The sequence below is a fragment of the Natator depressus genome, chromosome 9 (assembly GCF_965152275.1).
Source record: "Natator depressus isolate rNatDep1 chromosome 9, rNatDep2.hap1, whole genome shotgun sequence".
Classification (NCBI taxonomy): Eukaryota; Metazoa; Chordata; order Testudines; family Cheloniidae; genus Natator; species Natator depressus.
The window spans coordinates 101,830,492-101,851,337 of NC_134242.1; the positions used below are offsets into that span (position 1 = coordinate 101,830,492).

The 20,846-nt window shown below is 43.9% G+C and overlaps 2 protein-coding genes across 4 annotated transcripts in view; both read left to right on the top strand.

Moving 5' to 3' along the window:
• OGT (O-linked N-acetylglucosamine (GlcNAc) transferase) overlaps positions 1 to 14,035 on the top strand; it is a 79,733-nt gene extending 65,698 nt beyond the window's left edge. For both annotated transcript variants that reach the window (XM_074962844.1, XM_074962845.1), the window contains exons 19-22: positions 4,631 to 4,783; positions 7,787 to 8,039; positions 9,662 to 9,785; positions 11,811 to 14,035. In XM_074962844.1, coding sequence (XP_074818945.1) covers positions 4,631 to 4,783; positions 7,787 to 8,039; positions 9,662 to 9,785; positions 11,811 to 11,985 — 705 coding nt within the window. In that variant the 3' untranslated portion in view covers positions 11,986 to 14,035. The remainder of the gene's footprint in view (positions 1 to 4,630; positions 4,784 to 7,786; positions 8,040 to 9,661; positions 9,786 to 11,810) is intronic.
• Positions 14,036 to 14,608: 573 nt separating this feature from the next.
• The window catches only part of GCNA (germ cell nuclear acidic peptidase), a 57,606-nt gene continuing 51,368 nt past the window's right edge, over positions 14,609 to 20,846 (top strand). The window contains exons 1-4 of one of the 2 annotated variants that reach the window (XM_074963236.1): positions 14,609 to 14,807; positions 17,273 to 17,327; positions 20,119 to 20,165; positions 20,563 to 20,626. In XM_074963236.1, coding sequence (XP_074819337.1) covers positions 14,609 to 14,807; positions 17,273 to 17,327; positions 20,119 to 20,165; positions 20,563 to 20,626 — 365 coding nt within the window. Of the gene's footprint in view, positions 14,812 to 17,272; positions 17,328 to 20,118; positions 20,166 to 20,562; positions 20,627 to 20,846 lie in introns of both variants that reach the window. The other variant, XM_074963237.1, reaches the window with a different exon arrangement.

A 20,846-nucleotide genomic window follows, 5' to 3' on the forward strand; every position in this document is an offset into this window, starting at 1 on the left:
CCTTATATGGCATGAGGTAATATTAGCCTTGTCTAAGGTTTTGCCCTGTATTTAAAAGGGCTGAAGAAAGGCAGCCATCTCCCAAAATGGTTCAAGGGAAGTGCCCTGCATCAGGGGTCTCTTGTCTGGATCAGTTGCTATGTCCAATGTTGAAGGAACAGTCTCCTTTACTTGTGAGCTGTTCAGATATAGATGCTATCTCTGTCTCCCTCTTTTGTTTTTTATATTGCCCCAGCCCCATCACTATAGTATCTTAGCTCTTCACAGTTTTTAATGTAGTTATTCTTACATCCCCCTCTGGGGTAAAGAAGAGCTAAGTGGCTTGTCCAAGGTCACACAGGAAGTCTTTAGCAGAGCAAGGAATTGAACTTGGGTCTCCTAGTCCTAGGTTAGTGCTCTTACCAGTGGACCACCCTTCCCCTTTGGATCTGAATGTTCAAACTTTGCAACATAGCAATGTGAATTCATCATTGTCTTTCCTTCCAGAAGATATAGTACAATTTTGTGAACTCTTAAAAGCAGGACTGCTGTATTGAAGAGTGTTATGAACATACCTGTACTTCACCCAGAAATGTTCCGATTGGACTTGACTAAATGAGGCCATGGAAGCGTCCTCTGTTAATATAGGAATATATCCAATCTGTAGAGCTGCGACTTAATGCTCTCTTCATACTTTCACAAAGGCAGTGTTACAATTTCTATTTAACTGGACCTCTTTAACCTACTGTATGGCGGTAGGAGTACTACTTGTCAAATACATGAGCATGGGAATATGCAGAGGCCACCTGAAGAAATGAAAGATACTCACCTGTAATTGGCATTCTTTGAGATGACCTACACACTTTCCTTCCTCAGTCGTAATTTCAACTTGAGACTGTAGGAGGAGGCGGTAGTAGAAGAAACTATGCCCTGCCCCCTTTATAGCTCTGTCCTCCAGATGTTTAGAGCTGCGAGGGGAAGGGCAGGAAGTGTGCAAGTGCTCCAGTAGGTTTTGTTCCAAGAAGGTTCCACTAATCCAAGTTGCACCATGTTAGGAGGCTTATTCCTTCACCCACTTACTTCCCTGGTCCTTCTCGCATGAACAGAGAGCAACAATACCCGAAGTCCAAAGGTGCAAACAATTCGATGTTTATTGGGGTGAACTTCCAGCAAGCATGATTCCAGTTTCCTTCCTTAGTGTCCCCCTTCCCAGCTCTGACACCACAGAGCCTTACCTGTGTCCCTGTTCCCATTCCTGCCCTTAACTAAACATGATTCCAATTTCCCCACCCCCATTCCCTGTTCCCATTCCCACCCCCCACTCACTTCCTGATTGACTGCAGACTATATAGTAAAACTTGAGTTCTGCTTAGCTATACCTTAACCAATCATTTTACTGATTATTTAACCAATTATATCCCACCACTTTAATTAGTTTACACCCAGCAAAATTAATTATACAGCAGACAGGAACAATCACAGAACCAGACAGAGATTATGCAGACAAACAATAGGGAAATGGCGACTACAGTGATAGAACAACAAAGAAATGAGGATTTCACATCTCAGCTATTAATAAGTGAGTTCTTGCCAGACAGGATGCTATCAAACTAAGTTTCCTTTTACATCTTCTAGGCACTTCCCTTTCTCTGGAGGCGATAGGCATTATCAGGACAGGATTGTATTCCTAACAGCCCAATAGCACCTTATTTCAGTGTGACTAGTTTGGAAAGTGCGGATCTGACCATTCGCTTCCCAGCTTATGGCTGCCTCTGCTGCTTAGCCAAAGGCCTTAACCTAAGAACAGGGCCTCAGACTGTCACAGTAAGAGAAAGCTCTTACACCGGCAGACAATGATTTTGATTCTTTCTTTTATACCTCTATAACTAGCCAAGTGATAAGAATACACCTAATTTCTTAGAGTATAGGCCTTTACAGACTGGCCTGAATATCTATATCCTAACACACCATGAATACATTTCTAGTGTGTGAACGTGTAGCTATGCTCTCAAAGTATTTTGGTTACAAGTGAGTAACCTTCCTTTTCCTCATATTTGACATAACTTGAATCAACTCTTCAGGTAAAAATAACCAGGAGTCTGGTGGCACCTTAAAGACTAACAGATTTATTAGGGCATAAGCTTTCATGGTAAAACACCACTTCAGATGCATGGAGTGAAAATTACAGATGCAGGCATTATATAATGACACATGAAGGGACGGGAGTTACCTCACAAGTGGAGAACCAGTGTTGGCAGGGCCAATTCGATCAGGGTGGATGTAGTCCACTCCCAATGATAGATAAGGTGGTGTCAATTCCAGGAGAGGCAAAGCTGCTTTTGTAATGAGCCAGCCACTCCCGGTCCCTATTCAAGCCCAAATTAATGGTGTTAAATTTGCAAATGAATTTTAGTTCTGCTGTTTCTCTTTGAAGTCTGTTTCTGAAGTGTGTTTTTGTTCAAGTATAGCTACTTTTAAATCTGTTATAGAATGTGAGGGATCGTTTTCCAGGATAGGTTGTAGATCATTGATTATGTGCTGGAGAGGTTTTAGCTGGGGGCTGTATGTGATGGCCAGTGGTGTTCTGTTGTTTTCCATTTAGCTACCAGTGCCATAAGGTGGTGTGCCTCAGTTTCCCCTTCTGCATAGCAGCATGGGCCTGTTATGCTTTTGCTGCTGTGCCAAGCTTCCAATCTGTTTACAGGTATAGGCTAAAAAGTAACATGCTTGTGGGGCTGTCTTGTCACCATCCCTAGCATGTACAACACTTTCTTCCACAAATCAGGTATGTCCCACATCTTTAAAGCATTAGCCACTAGTATTAACTCCTTTGTTTTAACCCATGGATGAATTAGCAAAAGACACAAGATTAACAGCAAATCTACGGTGGACAGGCTTTGTTCACACGATTTAGCTTGTTTAGTGTCTACTGCATTTTCCCAGTTCTTTATGCCCCCGGTATGCACTGTGATGCAGATTCTTCTGCCACTTTGGAGAAGGCTTTTAATTCAGGCATGTGTTTGGGGCTTTGGCAGGGAAAGGGAATACTGCAACCATGCCTGCCCTTGGCCCCTCCCTCTAGAATTTCTCAGGGCTGGACCCCACTCCCTTGTGAAGTTTCACCCATACAGAGAGATTTCCCCTTTGGTCTTGGAGAGAGAGCTTCATCTCTTACAAGCGTAGCAAGAACATCATCTTTTAATGGAGTGTCTTGGATTGGTAAAACCCCTTTGGACACCCCACTTTCTGTTCCCAAAAGGTCAGCTGGATGAACTCCCCCCTCCCGGAGATCTGACCCCCAGTTTTCCGTTAATGGAAGTATACTTATGAATGTATATATGACATAACTAGAATGTGTTTTATGCTACATATGCCATGTAACACATCTCTGTAAAGGTTATGATCTACTGAATCTATTAATCCTATTTGTATGCATGTATCACTTTGGTATTCGAAGTTATGAATATTGGCTGCATACTTTGATTCTGAGTAGGTTTTAGTGAAGCAGTTGGACAGCTTCCTGAGAAAAGACTATTCTCAGTAAGTGCCCAGTCAAGAAGCCCTTAAGCCACCAATGAACTTGGAGATGCCAATCCACATCTGGGCTTTCCCAGGAATGTGGCTTGGCTGGTAATGAACTCAGTAATGCATGGACATATGACTTGCCCAGGTGACTCCAAAACTCCATTTTGTAGCTGGACTTTGCATAGGAGAGAGGAGAGGGTCTCCACCCACAAGAGAGAGAGTCTATTTAAACCCCTGGGAGACACCTCCATTTTGTCTTCAGCTGGGTAAAGAGAGAGCCTCTCCACCTCCAAAGATACCTGAAAGAAACTGGAACAAAGGACAGTATCTACAGGGTGTGTGTGTGATTGCTGGACCCAGACTAGAAGGAGATGAGTCTGTAAAAGGAAGCTTACTGGAACTGGTGAGGTTTTTATCTGTATTCAGTTTGACTAGATATAGACTTGCGTGTTTTGTTTTATTTTGCTTGGTAATTCACTTTGTTCTGTCTGTCACTACTTGGAACCACTTAAATCCTACTTTCTGTATTTAATAAAATCACTTTTTACTTATTAATTAACCCAGAGTATGTATTAATACCTGGGGGGTAAACAGCTGTGCATATCTCTCTATCAGTGTTATCGAGGGCGAACAATTTGAGTTTACCCTGTGTAAGCTTTATACAGGGTAAAATGGATTTATTTAGGGTTTGGACCCCATTGGGAGTTGGGCATCTGAGTGTCAAGGACAGGAACACTTCCTAAATTGCTTTCAATTAAGCCTACAGCTGTTAGGGGACGTGGTTCAGATGTGGGTCTGGCTCAAACCAGGCAGGGCATTGAAGTCTTAAGATGCCAGGGCAGGAAAACAGGAGCAGAAGTAGTCTGGGCACATCAGATGGTAGCTCCCAAAGGGTTTCTGTGATCCAACCCATCACAGCCCTAATAAATCTGTTAGTCTTTAAGGTGCCACCAGATTCCTTGTTTTTGTGGATACAGACTAACACGGCTACCCCCGATACTTAACTCTTCAGGTAAGTATTCATGCTATTAAACACTTTACTGGATTATTTCATTAGGTATCCTGTGGTCTGAATTTCAGTGCTCTAAATTAGCTGTATAGTTGAACTTTCTTCTGTTCTTCCTAGATTAACAACAAGGCAGCAACTGGAGAAGAGGTTCCACGTACCATCATTGTTACCACCCGCTCTCAGTATGGGTTACCAGAGGATGCTGTTGTGTACTGTAACTTTAACCAGCTATATAAGATTGACCCTTCCACTTTACAGATGTGGGCTAATGTGAGTAGTTATGTTTGCTACGAAGTCTCAGATCAGAACTCCATAATTTGACTGCTGTCTTGTTTACAGGAATGGTTTTAAAATGAGCAGCAGATCTTTAACTTAAATTGCCCCTATTCAGGTCAGGGAAAGACTTCTTCAATTTCCTTGCTTGGTTTGTTGAGAATATTTATTTGGGATGAACCTTTTTGAATCCTTACAACATTCTCCGGAATAGGGGATTGGATGATGATGGGATTTGGAATCTCTTTGGGTCTCATTATAAATCTGATCCGAGTTGAGTGAAAATTGTTATGCTTCTGACAGTTTTTTTCATAGGCATTGTGTAATAAGCTGTTTAGTCCTGTCCAGTTTACACCACAACTGGCACTTAGTCACACCATTATCCGTGCTCTTACCTGACAAGTCAACCATTAGATGGGTACAGAGGCTGAACATCTCACTTCTGGTCAGAGTGACAGGGGATGGATCGCTTGATGATTACCTGTTCTGTTCATTCCCTCTGATGCACCTAAGATTGGCCACTGTCGGAAGGACACTGGGCTAGATGGACCCTTGGTCTGACCCAGTATGGCTGTTCTTATGTTGAGGCATACTGATGAGGCACTGTAAGGAAGTTTCGCACTGTTGATAAATGCAAAGTAATGCACATTGGAAAACATAATCCCAACTATACATATAAAAAGATGGGTTCTAAATTAGCTGTTACCACTCAAGAAAGAGATCTTGGAGTCATTTTGGATAGTTCTCCGAAAACATCCATTCAATGTGTAGCAGCAGTCAAAAAAGAAAACAGAATGTTGGGAATCATTAACGGATAGATAAGACAGAAAATATCATATTGCCTCTATATAAATCCACATCTTGAATACTGTGTGCAGATGCGGTCACCCATTCTCAAAAAAGATATATTGGAATTGGAAAAGGTTCAGAAAAGGGCAACAAAAATTATTAGGGGTATGGAACAGCTGCCGTATGAGGAGAGAGTAATAAAACTGGGACACTTCAGCTTGGGGGATATGATATGATAGCAGTCTATAAAATCATGACTGGTGTGAAGAAAGTAAATAAGGAAGTGTTATTTACTCCTCATAACACAAGAACTAGGGGCCACCAAATGGAAATTAATCGGCAGCAGGTTTAAAACACAAGTATTTTTTCACACAACACACACTGTGAACCTGTGGAACTCCTTGCCAGAGGATGATGATCAGGCCAAGACTGTAACAGGATTCAAAAATGAATTAAATAAATTCATGGAGATTAGGTCCATCAATGGCTATTAGCCAGGATGGGCAGGGATGGGGCCCTACCCTCTGTTTGCCAGAAGCTGGGAATGGGTAACAGTGGATGGATCACTTGATGATTCCCTGTTCTGTTCATTCCTTCTTGGGCACCTGGGATTGGCCACTGTTGGAAGACACGATATTGGGCTAGATGGACCTTTGGTCTGACCAAGTATGGCTGTTCTTATGAACTACTGCATAATGCTCCCTGTAAATAAATTGGAAACTTCAGTCTCTGAGCTGTGACTCCAGCATTTTCACGAACGCTAAATTCACCTTGTCATTTCATCTGCTGTGGGTACACACCCCTTTATGCTGCTGTTTGTCTTATTAAAATTAACTGGCAAACGTTACTTCCACCCAAACTGTGGTACAAAAGCGAAATGAGAGGTGCATGCTGTATGCACTTCAGGTCATATTTCAGAAGTTTGCACTTACATTTTGAAGCATTGTGTGACTGACTTTGACTTTCACTTCGAAAGTGAGGCATTTCACAAATCCAATTTTTTTCAGTCTTTCCTTGTAGGTCATGTTTTCTAGACCTTTAATCCTTTTTATTGTTCTCCCTCTTGACTTCCTCTAGTTCTGTGGTTCTGAAAATTCATTGCACTGCGACCCCCTTCTGACAACAAAAATTACTACCTCACCCTGGGAGGGGGAACTGAAGCCAAGGCCCAAGCCCTGCCAACGGAGTTTGGGGGTGAGGAAGGAGGGGTGTGAATCCCTTGGGCTTCGGCTTCAACTCGTTCCCAGGAGTTGCCAGCCCAGGAGACCCCATTTAAATAGGGTTGCCACCCACTTTGGGTTCCCAGCCCACAATTTGAGAACCACTGCTCTAGTTTGTCCACATCTTTCCCCAACTGTGGTTACTTAGAACTGCACACAGCACTCCAGCTAAAGCCTTATCAATCAGTGCTGAGAAGAGTGGAAGAATTACATCTTCTGTCTTGCTTACAGCACTCCTGCTAATAGATCCCACAAGGTTGTTCGCTTGTTTTGCCAACAGTATTACATTGTTGACTCATATTTAATACTGTCGCAAAACAAGCAAACGTCATTCTGGGATGTATTAGCGGGGGTGTTGCAAGCAAGACAAGACAGCACTGATTGATGATGCCTCAGCTGGAGTGCTGTGTGCAGTTCTGGGTACCACAGTTGGGGAAAGATGTAGGGAAGTCGAGGGAGAGCAACAAAACGGATTAAATGTCTAGAAAACATGACCTACAAAGCAAGATTAAACAAACCCAATTTTTTCAATCTGGAGAAGAGAAGACTGAGAGGGGACCTAAGTCATCAAGTACATAAAAGGTTGTTAAAAGAGGAGTGTGATAAATTGTTCTCCTTAACCCAGTGGACTGGACAAGAAGCAATGGGCTTAAATTGCAGTAAGGGAGATTTAGGTTAGACATTAGGAAAAACTTCCTAACCATCAGGGTAGTTAAGCACTGGAACAAATTACCTAGGGAGGTTGTGGAATCTAAGTCACTGGAGGCTTTTAGGAACAGGTTAGACAAACACCTGTCAGGAATGATCTAGATTGCACTGAGGCAGGTCTAAATACTGAGGACTGGATTAAATGACCTATCGAGGGCCCTTCCAGTCATACATTTCTGTGATTTCCTGCTACTATTGGCTTGTTCTGATCTATCCAGGAGGGTGATGCTTCTGAATGTTTTTAACACACTTACCCTTTATTTTCTTCCTGGTTTGGTTGTAGATTCTGAAGCGAGTTCCAAACAGCGTATTGTGGCTGTTGCGTTTCCCAGCTGTAGGAGAACCCAATATTCAACAATATGCACAGAACATGGGCCTTCCCCAGAACCGAATCATCTTCTCTCCTGTTGCCCCCAAAGAGGAACATGTGCGGAGGGGCCAGTTGGCTGATGTTTGTCTAGATACTCCACTTTGTAATGGGCACACTACTGGGATGGATGTACTCTGGGCTGGGACTCCCATGGTTACTATGCCAGGTAATGTCTCAGGGAAACAAAATTGTAGTCACATGGTGACAATTCAAACTGAATGTAATTGTTATAGACCTTCAATCATGGAGCAGGTCCTCAAGGAATCAATTCTGAAGCACTTAGAAGAGAGGAAAGTGATCAGGAACAGTCAGCATGGATTCACCAAGGGCAAGTCATGCCTGACTAATCTAATTGCCTTCTATGGCGAGATAACTGGCTCTGTGGATGAAGGGAAAGCAGTGGATGTGGTGTTCCTTGACTTTAGCAAAGCTTTTGACACGGTCTCTCACAGTATTCTTGCCAGCAAGTTAAAGTAGTATGGGCTGGATGAATGGACTATAAGGTGGATAGAAAGTTGGCTAGATTGTCGGGCTCAACGGGTAGTGATCAATGGCTCCATGTCTAGTTGGCAGCCGGTATCAAGTGGAGTGCCCCAAGGGTCGGTCCTGGGGCGGGTTTTGTTCAGTATCTTCATAAATGATCTGGAGGATGGTGTGGATTGCACCCTCAGCAAGTTTGAAGATGACACTAAACTGGGAGGAGAGGTAGATACGCTGGAGGGTAGGGATAGGATACAGAGGGCCCTACACAAATTAGAGGATTGGGCCAGAAAAAATCTGATGAGGTTCAACAAGGACAAGTGCAGAGTCCTGCACTTAGGACGGAAGAATCCAATGCACCGCTACAGACTAGGGACCGAATGGCTCGGCAGCAGTTCTGCAGAAAAGGACCTAGGGGTTTACAGTGGACGAGAAGCTGGATATGAGTCAACAGTGTGCCCTTGTTGCCAAGAAGGCCAATGGCATTTTGGGATGTATAAGTAGGGGCATTGCCAGCAGATCGAGGGACGTGATCGTTCCCCTCTGTTCGACATTGGTGAGGCCTCATCTGGAGTACTGTGTCCAGTTTTGGGCCCCACACTACAAGAAGGATGTGGAAAAATTGGAAAACGTCCAGTGGAGGGCAACAAAAATGATTACGGGACTGGAACACATGAGTTATGAGGAGAGGCTGAGGGAACTGGGATTGTTTAGTCTGCGGAAGAGAAGAATGAGGGGGGTAGCTGCTTTCAACTACCTGAAAGTGGGTTCCAAAGAGGATGGATCTAGACTGTTCTCAGTGGTAGCAGATGACAGAACAAGGAGTAATGGTCTCAAGTTGCAGTGGGGGAGGTTTAGGTTGGATATTAGGAAAAACTTTTTCACTAGGAGGGTGGTGAAACACTGGAATGCATTACCTAGGGAGGTGGTGGAATCTCCTTCCTTAGAAGTTTTTAAGGTCAGGCTTGACAAAGCCCTGGCTGGGATGATTTAGTTGGGGATTGGTCCTACTTTGAGCAGGGGGTTAGACTAGATTACCTCCTGAGGTCCCTTCCAACCCTGATATTCTATGATTCTATGAATCCTTCTTGTTTTTATTTTGATCTTGTATATGTAAATATCTAGTGTGAAGAGTTCATAGATAGTAAAGAAATTAGGTGCTTCCCAGTTCTAGCTAGTGAGCAGGCTTTCCAGAACAGGTAGTCTAGCAACCTCCCCTTGTGTGTTTTCTCAGGTAGGAGAAAAAAATTAAGTAAACTGTAAAGCATCAAGTAGTACTGGTTATCACTTTCTTTTCTCTTTTTACAGGGGAAACTCTTGCATCACGGGTTGCTGCCTCCCAGCTTACTTGCCTTGGTTGTCTTGAACTTATTGCTAAGAGTAGACAAGAATATGAAGATATTGCTGTGAAACTGGGAACTGATCTAGAATAGTAAGTAAATCCAGTTTGGAGGATGAAATGAAGATCTAGAATAGTAAGGCACCATTACTGGGGATAGTGAGTGTTAGGAAGCAAAATAGAATAAACATAAACACCTATAAGCAGTGAGGCATGTCATTACTTTCGTTCTGCTGAACTTATTCTGACTGATAAAGTTACCAGCTGTTCGTTACCTTGGGAGCTGACTGACCTCCAGGGTTTTGAAGAAGCCACTAAACCGCTTTGCTGATGAGGAAGTAAGGTCTGTGCTCGTTGGAATGAGGAACTGGGCTAGAATTCATATCCACAATGTGTCCTGAGGGAATTACCTTGGGCCCCACACTACAAGAAGGATGTGGATAAATTGGAGAGAGTCCAGCGAAGGGCAACAAAAATGATTAGGGGTCTAGAGCACATGACTTATGAGGAGAGGCTGAGGGAGCTGGGATTGTTTAGTCTGCAGAAGAGAAGAATGAGGGGGGATTTGATAGCTGCTTTCAACTACCTGAAAGGGGGTTCCAAAGAGGATGGCTCTAGACTGTTCTCAATGGTAGCAGATGACAGAACGAGGAGTAATGGTCTCAAGTTGCAATGGGGGAGGTTTAGATTGGATATTAGGAAAAACTTTTTCACTAAGAGGGTGGTGAAACACTGGAATGCGTTACCTAGGGAGGTGGTAGAATCTCCTTCCTTAGAGGTTTTTAAGGTCAGGCTTGACAAAGCCCTGGCTGGGATGATTTAACTGGGAATTGGTCCTGCTTCGAGCAGGGGGTTGGACTAGATGACCTTCTGGGGTCCCTTCCAACCCTGATATTCTATGATTCTATGATTCTTCTCCTCCCTGGTTTAGCTGCCTGCCTACTCTGTTGGGGATCTAGGATCCTCATACCAGGAAGCAGCAGAAGGGAGCAATATATGCCTTCAATAGAGGCCAGGGTTGGAGGCAAAGGGGCCGGGGGGGGAGGGGGAGGGAATTCTTTCACAGACCCTAGAGCTCCACGCTGAAGATAGTGGGTGGGATGTGTGTGACAGGCTGCCTTCTCAGGGAGGATTGAGCTCTTTAAATAGCCATAATAGGAGCTAGGAAGGCAGATGTGGAAGGGAACTATACTAGAATGGGGTGTGGCATGTTCAGATGGGTGAGTATCATGAAGTGCCCAAATTACGTACTTGTCCTCCCTAAAAATACTTGGCACTTTACATGTTCAGATCACTACACAATCATTGACTAGCCCTCCCAGCATTGAGGAACCCTCAACATATTCCCTATGAAGTAATTCTAATTTTACAGATATAGAGACTGAGATTGAGCATCATGTGCAGGATGTCACATTGAGATATCGGCAGAGCTGGAATTCGAATTCAGAACTTCCTTAATCCTAACCTTGTAATCACTGCTCCTGTTCACACTGCCTCTTGGTAGTGTATCCATATAGACATTGTTAATGGTCTATGGGTTAAGGATGGACCAAATGTATTGAAATTAGACATGGGCTTTTTTTCATAGAACTTGTCTGTTTTCCCCGTTTCTGATTCCCTGTGGAGCTACAGGGTAATAAAGAACCTTCTGTCTGGAGATTACTATTTACTTTGTGAAGCTGCTGGGAGGGAGATAGGAATGCTGATATATTGAACCTTCTGCAGAAAGTAAACGCAAACAAAATGCATTTTCACTTTCCTTTCAGACAGAAAAACCTAGACTGAAATAAAGGGGCACTTGCAGTTGGGGAAGTTCCATCTGATGGGGCTGTAATGAAGGGTTGGTGGGTCTGGTTAATTAGCATGTAGCAGTACTAATACAAATGTCCATAGCATTTTCACCTGCAATGAAAAAGTTGAGTTTCTGTGAAGTTGACCATTCCACACTGGGGAAGGAACAGCAACGTGGATTTTGAGTAGTGGGATGACAGTAAAGGAATTTGCTGATGCAATGGTGTGCTGAGAGTTCTGGGCTAGTTGAGGTAATAGATCACAATAGCTGTTTGTTCCTTTGTCTGCTTCTCATCTGACTGCTTGCTTTTAACGCTCTTTGTGTAGCCTGAAGAAAATTCGTAGTAAAGTCTGGAAGCAGAGAATATCAAGTCCTTTGTTCAACACCAAACAGTACACAATGGAACTGGAGCGGCTTTACCTTCAGATGTGGGATCACTACGCTGCTGGCAACAAACCAGACCATATGGTTAAGCCAATAGAGACCAATGAATCTGCATGAAGGACTCTGTGCCCACACAACTCTCCCAGAATTGAGCCTCTCAGACTCCTCTGCAAAGGAGATGGGAGCTAAAGACAGTGCATTTCTACTTAATCTGCCTGGTACTCTGTGGCTGAAGTGATACATGATGGTGATTTAAGAGCACAGACAGACATACTTTGTGCATAATGGGGAGAGGCTGTAGAGATTGGGAACTTTCTATTCCATAAGGAGTTTGAAAAAGATTGAGTTGTGCACATGTGCTGTATGTTTGCAAGGCCTGGTGCTTGATGGGGAAAGTGTGAACTGTCCATCCAATTGTGATTTCATGGATTGATTCAATCTTCCTACGAATTTTTCTCCTCTTATGTGGATTGGGAATTGGAGCTTTTTAATGTTTGATTTCAGGTGTTCCTGTTGGTATATGTGCGATTCTTCCATGACATGATTTCCAACTAGTGAGTGTTGCTCCCTGCATTCACTTCTTAACTGTGCAGATTGAAAGGGCATATTTGCTGGTGTAGTCTTTTTACAGGTTTTATAAACCACTTGAGCCTATATCAGCCTTTTAATGTTTGACCTCTGTTTTGGAACTTTCTGTACTGTGTTGATTTAGATGAGAACTCAGTGCTTGGTTTAAAAAAAAAAAAAGATTCTCCTGTATCTCAGCTAATTGGCTTCGTGATGATAGCTCCTATTCTGTTGAAAAACAAAATTGGTTTAAAATTAATGCCCCCAAACTGTTTTGAAGTAAACAAACTGGTGCCAAATACAAATCCTTCAGGAATGATTGTTAATTATGTACAGAGGCACAGTCCTAGGTACTGTAGCAAGGACTTTTTTAAAATAAAGCTCTGGTTTGCCCAGTTTGATCTATTTGACCAGCGTTTCGCCTTTACTACCCTTTCTGTGCTGCTGTCAAAACAATGTTCTGGGCTGCTGGCCTTTTACCTTCCTTTCTATAGCTTGGTTTTTAAATAGTTCTGTTCATTTCAGCAGAAATGAAATCCCAGGTAAGTATAGATTTTCATCTGCTAAACATCTGCATCAAGTATATTAATTCTTGCAGTATAATAAGGATCACCCAGAAAGGCTTTTTTCTTAATGTGGGGGTGTCATTATCTTTATCTCACTGATGTGTGGTAACTTGGAGGCCATGAGCTGTATGTAAACTCTGATGCTGAGTTTTGTATTGAACAAGCATGAATTAAGTAATTTTGTTCCTAAATCTGTGCAGAGGGTCATGGACTGCAGTTTAAATAAACCAATGTCAGTCTTGCTAAGTGTGCTACACATATCTATTCAGTAACAGGTAACAATTTGTCTTCTAGTGCGGCAACAGAGAACTGTGTTCAAAGTGCTGCTTTTGATGCACCTTTTATCTAAGTCTCCAGTTGATGCTTTTGAATGTATCCTAGGTGATGAATGCCTTAGTTTGCTGGTAGATTCTTACCACCTGCTAATACCTGAGCAAGAAATCTTAGGTGTCATTTTCTAACCAGAAATGACAAGGTGGGTGAGGTAATACATTTTATTGGACCAACTTCTGGGGGTGAGAGAAACATTAGAGGGTATGTTGACACAGCACCAAAGAACCTGGGCCTAGCCTGTGCCAGGGGCTGTCTTGTTGCTGTGTAGGTACTCGGGTGGTAAGACCTTTCCTCATGAAGAGGAGTGCTGTGTCAGCTTCTCTCTTTCACTAACAGAAGTTGCTCCACTAAAAGACGGCCTAGGCCTATCATGGCTACACCCCCTCTCCATAACCAGCGTGCAATTATAAATTGTACTCTTTAAAAGCCCAGCCTTATCGCTTTGGACAATTGAAACTACCTAGTTTAAACCCATAAAAATACCTTAAGAAGTGATGCTGCAAGTTACGACACCTGCCCCAAAGCTGAACTAAACCATTTACCCTTCGGGTGACGTGCTCTCCCTCGGTGAGACTTGCTGTGGGTGCCAGTTGAGCTTTGTTCCTGGCGCGGGATGTTGCTGCTTTCACTGCCGCTTCGCTTATTGTAACAGGCTTTTGTTTCCAGCTAACTGCCTAATAAAAAAGACATCTTATGACTACAGCTAAAGATCACTGCAGACAACGTGTTTTTGTTGTAATCTCTGGCGCCAGCGGGAGAGCTTCGCCGCGGCGGGGCCGGGGAAGGCGCGCCCATGGGTCTCCGCGCGGGAAGAGGCGCTGGGCGCGCGCTCAGAAGCTGTGGGGCCGGGGGAGGGCGGCCAAGGGGCCCTGGAGCCGGTTGCTCGCGGGGACGGGGTCGCAGAGGGCCGGGCCCGCACTGGCAGCGGCCCCACCTGCGGGGCTCATCGGGGAGCTGCAGTTCGCCGTGGAAGCGTGGCTCCCCCTCGGCGCATGCGCGACCAGACCGGGAGGGGGAAGTACCGCCCCGGACGTGGCGGGGGCTGAACAGAGCGGCGGGCGGGCGGTTTGAACGGCCGCGGGTTCCGGGCGAGGATGGCGCGCGGGCCCAGGCAGCGCGTCCGGGTGAGTGAATTGCGGGGGTGAAGACCTGTCGGGGAACAGCGCGGGGGGAGGCGGGCGGGCCCCGGGGGGCGCGGGCGGGGCGGGGCGGGAGCCGGAGCCGGAGCCCTGCCGGGGAATCTCGGGGCGCGAGCCGGGCCCTCCTGTAGGGGCATGAGAAGCAGCTGGGCTCGCTTGAGGGCTGGGTCATCCTCCGTTGTTTTCCCCTTTCAGCTGGGAGCCCCCAGACCCTTGGTCAGCATCCCTCAGGTCTCTAACCTTGGTCCTGATGGGGCCTCTGAACAGAGACGATTGCTCTTGTCCTCCGACACAGAGGATGAGACACGGAAACCCCCCCACGGGACTGGACAAAGTAGGTGATTTTGCAGGATTGTTTCCCAGACGCTGCCAGCTTGCGAGGGGCTGAGGCAGTTGTGAGGGAAGCGAGGGTAAGAAATTAAGCGTTGCGGTGGGCGGGGCCAGTGTGTTGGAGAGGGCGTACACAGTGCAAACCCTTAGGGAATATCACCTCAGGCTGCAGGCCTTTCTCCTCTTGGGAATCTCTGTGGGTGAAATCAGCTGAACTGCCTGAGGTTCCAGGCAGGGGTTCATGCAGACCCTTAAACAGGCTTCCTCAGCTTCAAAACCCTCTTCTAGGTTCTATAAACTGACCTTGGCACTGCCAGCACTGTGCTTAAAAAACCTATATTACAAATGGGAAAAAGGGGCAGTAGATCGCAATCAATATAAATTAGAATTTATGAAGTATAGAAACTTGATAAGTTTCAGAGTAACAGCCGTGTTAGTCTGTATTCGCAAAAAGAAAAGGAGTACTTGTGGCACCTTAGAGACTAACCAATTTATTTGAGCGTGAGCTACAGCTCACTTCATCGGATGCATACTGTGGAAAGTGTAGAAGATCTTTTTATACACACAAAGCATGAAAAAATACCTCCCCCCACCCCACTCTCCTGCTGGTAATAGCTTATCTAAAGTGATCACTCTCCTTACAATGTGTATGATAATCAAGTTGGGCCATTTCCAGCACAAATTGAGGTTTTCTCACCCCCCACCCCCACACACACACACAAACCCACTCTCCTGCTGGTAATAGCTTATCTAAAGTGACCACTCCTTACAATGTGTATGATAATCAAGGTGGGCCATTTCCAGCACAAATCCAGGGTTTAACAAGAACGTCTGGGGGGGCGGGATAGGAAAAAACAAGGGGAAATAGGTTACCTTGCATAATGACTTAGCCACTCCCAGTCTCTATTCAAGCCTAAGTTAATTGTATCCAATTTGCAAATGAATTCCAATTCAACAGTTTCTCGCTGGAGTCTGGATTTGAAGTTTTTTTGTTGTAATATCGCAACTTTCATGTCTATAATCGCGTGACCAGAGAGATTGAAGTGTTCTCCGACTGGTTTATGAATGTTAGAATTCTTGACATCTGATTTGTGTCCATTTATTCTTTTACGTAGAGACTGTCCAGTTTGACCAATGTACATGGCAGAGGGGCATTGCTGGCACATGATGGCATATATCACATTGGTGGATGTGCAGATGAACGAGCCTCTGATAGTGTGGCTGATGTTATTAGGCCCTGTGATGGTGTCCCCTGAATAGATATGTGGGCCCAGTTGGCAAAGGGCTGGTTCCTGGGTTAGTGGTTCTGTTGTGTGGTTGCTGGTGAGTATTTGCTTCAGGTTGGGGGGCTGTCTGTAGGCAAGGACTGGCCTGTCTCCCAAGATTTGTGAGAGTGTTGGGTCATCCTTCAGGATAGGTTGTAGATCCTTAATAATGCATTGGAGGGGTTTTAGTTGGGGGCTGAAGGTGACGCCTAGTGGCGTTCTGTTATTTTCTTTGTTAGGCCTGTCCTGTAGTAGGTGACGTCCCCTATTTCCCCTTGTTTTTTCCTACCCCCCCACCCCCACCCCCCCGCCTCCTCAGACGTTCTTGTTAAACCCTGGATTTGTGCTGGAAATGGCCCAACTTGATTATCATACACATTGTAAGGAGAGTGATCACTTTAGATAAGCTATTACCAGCAGGAGAGTGGGGTGGGGGGAGGTATTTTTTCATGCTTTGTGTGTATAAAAAGATCTTCTACACTTTCCACAGTATGCATCTGATGAAGTGAGCTGTAGCTCACGAAAGCTTATGCTCAAATAAATTGGTTAGTCTCTAAGGTGCCACAAGTACTCCTTTTCTTTTTGCAAACTTGATAAGGGAACCCAAATAAATTGGGAGGAAAATCTATGGCTGACTGTGTTAAGGAGTTTAAATATATCAGGAAGGAAAGGAATCCTAACCCTGTTCTAGATGGAGACAGTAAAATTGCTAATGATGTAGCAAAGGCAGAAGTGTTCAGCAAATACAGAGTGAAACAGGTTGATGTATTAAGGCTATTTTTAGCCCCACAAATTGACACATTTTATTGGTAATCGACCAATGAGAATCAGCCTTTCCTTAGGAAAATAACTAAAAAGTACAAATGCAAAACAAAATTAAAATTGATTATTTAACTAATGTTTCTTGCTTCCTGATTTAAATTGCTTTTATTTAAATCAATCCATCCTGTTGGAAGTGGCTACTGAGTGGAAGATTAGTGACTGATAAGATAGTATATCCTCTCTAAAGTGGGATCTCCTTGTTCTGTGTGCTTAGCACAATGGGGTCCTGCCTAATGGCTAGGTCTCTTAGGCACTACAGTTATACAAACGGCTTTCCTTGAAGCTGAGTTTCCTTGAATAACTCCTGACTTTAACCTCCTTGAGGCTTCCCTCTTTGTGCAGTCCTATCTGGAAAGATGATCTGTTCTGTTTTCGGTTTAAGTTATAAAGACCAAAAAGAAAGTGAATGCAGAATGCTGGCGCACGAAGGATGACAGGTGAGAAAATTTTGAAAGAGATTAAAGGGCTGGTCTCTCATCTGTTCAAAAGTTATATTTTACTATCTTTACTATGTGATTATAAAGTTGTCTGCAGACTTGCTTTTATACAGATCTTTGTCTTGTTCTTATTTTTTCTTTAAGACCTTGTTTTTCTGTTTGGAAGAGCTTCTGCATCCTCCTAAATCTGAGAGTTTGTGTTTTGGGTTTTTTTTATTGTTTTTTAAATACAGAACACAACAGCTAGTGCCTTTGAATGCCAAACCCAGTCTTTGTGGGAGACTGGGGCACAGATGAGACCTAGCAGGCTGAATTTCAGTCCAAATACTCTGATTTAAGGTGTTGGTTTTGACCTGTAAAAGGCTGCCTATTTGAGAGAGAGCCACTCTCCATGTCATGAAACCATAGGACTGGAATGGACCTCGAGAGGTCATCTAGTCCAGTCCCCTGCACTCATGGCCGAACTAAGTATTATCTATACCATTCCTGACAGGTGTTTGTCTAACCTGCTCTTAAAAATCTCCAATGATGGAGACTCCACAACCTCACTAGGCAATTTATTCCAGTGCTTAACCACCCTGAGAGTTAGGAAGTTTTTCCTAATGTCCAACCTAAACCTCCCTTTCTGCAATTTAAGGCCATTGCTTCTTGTCCTATTCTAAGAGGTTAAGAAGAAGAATTTTTCTCCCTCCTCGTAACAACCTTTTATGTACTTGAAAACTGTTATCATGTCCCCTCTGTCTTCTCTTTTCCAGACTAAACAAACCCAATTTTTTTAATCTTCCCTCATAGCTCATGTTTTCTCGACCGTTAATCATTTTTGTTGCTCTTCTCTGGACTTTCTCCAATTTGTCCACATCTTTCCTGAAATGTGGCACCCAGAACTGGACACAATATTCCAGTTGAGGCCTAATCGGCAAGGAGTAGAGCAGAAGAATTACTTCTCGTGTTTTACTTACAACAGTCCTGCTAATACATCCCAGAATGATGTTTGGGCTTGTTTATTTTGGCAACAGTGTTACACTTTTGACTCCTATTTAGCTTACGGTCCACTATGACCCCTCAATCACTTTCTGCATTACTCCTTCCCAGGTAGTCATTTCCCATTTTGTATGTCATACCACCATAGTTATGATCAGCAGAGGCATTCAAGCAGGACCTCCCTTGCTTAGAGAATGCTCTACTCTTTTTGAAGTACTGACTTTTGAACCTATTCTCCCCATCCTTGTTCCATGTATAATAAGGCTTATCTGTTTACAAAAGCTTTTGCCAGAAGCTGATGTTACTGTGGAAGGTGAGTTTTGCTCCGTGATGCCACTGGGTTAACTGCTGGTTCTAGTTGAGGTTTTATTTATTTTTTTTAAATTTGTCTCAAAGGACCCTGGACTACTGCGCTGTCTGATTGGGGAATGACTCATCCTACGGTTTAGGAAAAGATGGTATAGAGACCACTCTTCCCCAAAGAGGTCCTGGTTCTTTCTTATGACTTCTTGTGTGCAGCAGGTTGAATTTTTAGCTCATCATATGTTGGCAAGTTTCTAAGATTGACATTAAATTTTCCCTTAAACCATACTGAAATCTTCTTTGAAGCATTTTCTCTTTCCATAACTTCAGAAATAAGCAGTTGGAGTTCTTATCCACTTGAAATGTAAATAACTGATTAGAGCTGATTGAAATTGGAGGGGAAAAAAAATGCAGAATATCTGTCAAAAATTTAAACTGAAATTTTCTGACCAGTTGTGATCTTGATCTGTGTAGTGTTGTCTGTCCATCTGTTCTTCTTTGAGGAGTGTCCTTATGGATGCTCCCCTGAAAGTGTGTCAGTGCCCCTGTCCTTCTAATCAGAGATTCTAGATAGCAGTGTACGTTCAGCCCGCACATGCACTCACCCTCCCCTGAGGCTAAGTAGCGCTGCGCAGGTGAACAGCCATTCTGACAGCAGGGAGGCAACACTGCATATGCTGGACATTAAGAGAGCTCTGGCTTTTTATCTGGACAGGACTAAGGACTTTAGGAAGTCTCCCAAACTCTTCCTTTAATTTGCGGAAATATCCAAGGGGTCTGCAGTATCAGCGCAAATACTCTCCAAATGGGTCTCCAGCTGCATTACCCTCTGTTACCCCTTGCACATAACCTGCTGCCTCCATCAGGGATCCACATGCACTCCACAAGATCCATTTCCACATAGCTCATGTTTGTTAAAGATGTCCCCATCTCAGAAATCTGTAGGGCAGTGACCTTGGCTTCTGCCCATACTTTTCCAGATCATTACACAATTACCTGGTACTCTGTCTTGATGCCATCTCCACAATACTATCGTCAATAACAGATTCCACTCTGAAGCCCCACCCCTGCATGGGGGATACTGCTGTGGAGTCACCTACAGTGGAGCACCCTTAGGGACGCTACTGAAAGAAGAAGAGGAAGTTACTCATCTTGTGCAGTAACAATGGTTCTTCAAGATGTGTGTCCCAAGGGCGCTCCACAACCCGCCCTCCTCCCCGCTCCTTTGGAGTTCTTGCCAAGGGGCTCTGCAGTAGAGAAGGAACTGAGGGTGGTTTGCCTGCACAGCACTAGTTAGCCTCAAGGAAGGGAGAGTGCATGTGCGGGCCGAATGGACACATCTACCTAAAATCTCCGATTAGAGGCTCTGGGGTGCAGATAACACCTGTAGTGGAGCATCCATAGGGCGACACATCTTGAAGAGCCACCGTTATTGCACAAGATGAGTAACTTCCTCGTCTCTGAAGTGGCTGTGTTCCTCACATCTGTTTTGTGCTTTATTTTGCAGGTCTATTCTGCCCTTTTCTTCCAGTAGTGATGAAGAATTTGAAATATGTAAGTAAAGAGTGGTTAGAATGTTAATCTTGCTTTCTCAATGAGAGTTGAGAGGATGTATTCCTCGTGGCTGCAAGAATATGATTTTCTTCTGGAATACCTTTTTACAGTGAATCTCTTTGTTGCAAAGCCTATCCTTTCTCCCAAGCCTTAAGGCAGGGCAAGGGTTGAATGATGAGGGCGAGGGTAGCCAAAGAACTGCTTCTGCTATGAAAAGCTGAGAGTTTTAATTGTGAGATTAAGTAGGATCCTTGTTCTAGAGACATTTGGATACTATTGGTAAAATAAAAGTTGTAAAAAATGTTGTCTATATATGCCCTTAAGGCATGCAATGGGATCATTTTTAGAAAGCTAAAATAAATTTCCTGTAATGTAATTCTCTCACATTCTGATTTAGTTTTATCTAGAATGAAGACTCCAAAATCCCTAGCACATCAAGTCTCTAAGAAACAAAATAGCAGGTGGGTCCTGGAATTATTGAATTGTCTATAGTTAGTCAGAGAGAGACTTTTTTGTCTAATCCCTGGCAGCCAAAATGTCCCATTAATGAGTTATTTTGAATATGGAAAAATGAATTAGATCTTCTCTCATTTGCATAGGGTGTCGTCATTGTCTGGAGGATTGGGCACAGGTTTAGAAGTCAACATTCTGAGTTCTAATCCTGGCTCTGCTGCTCATTCC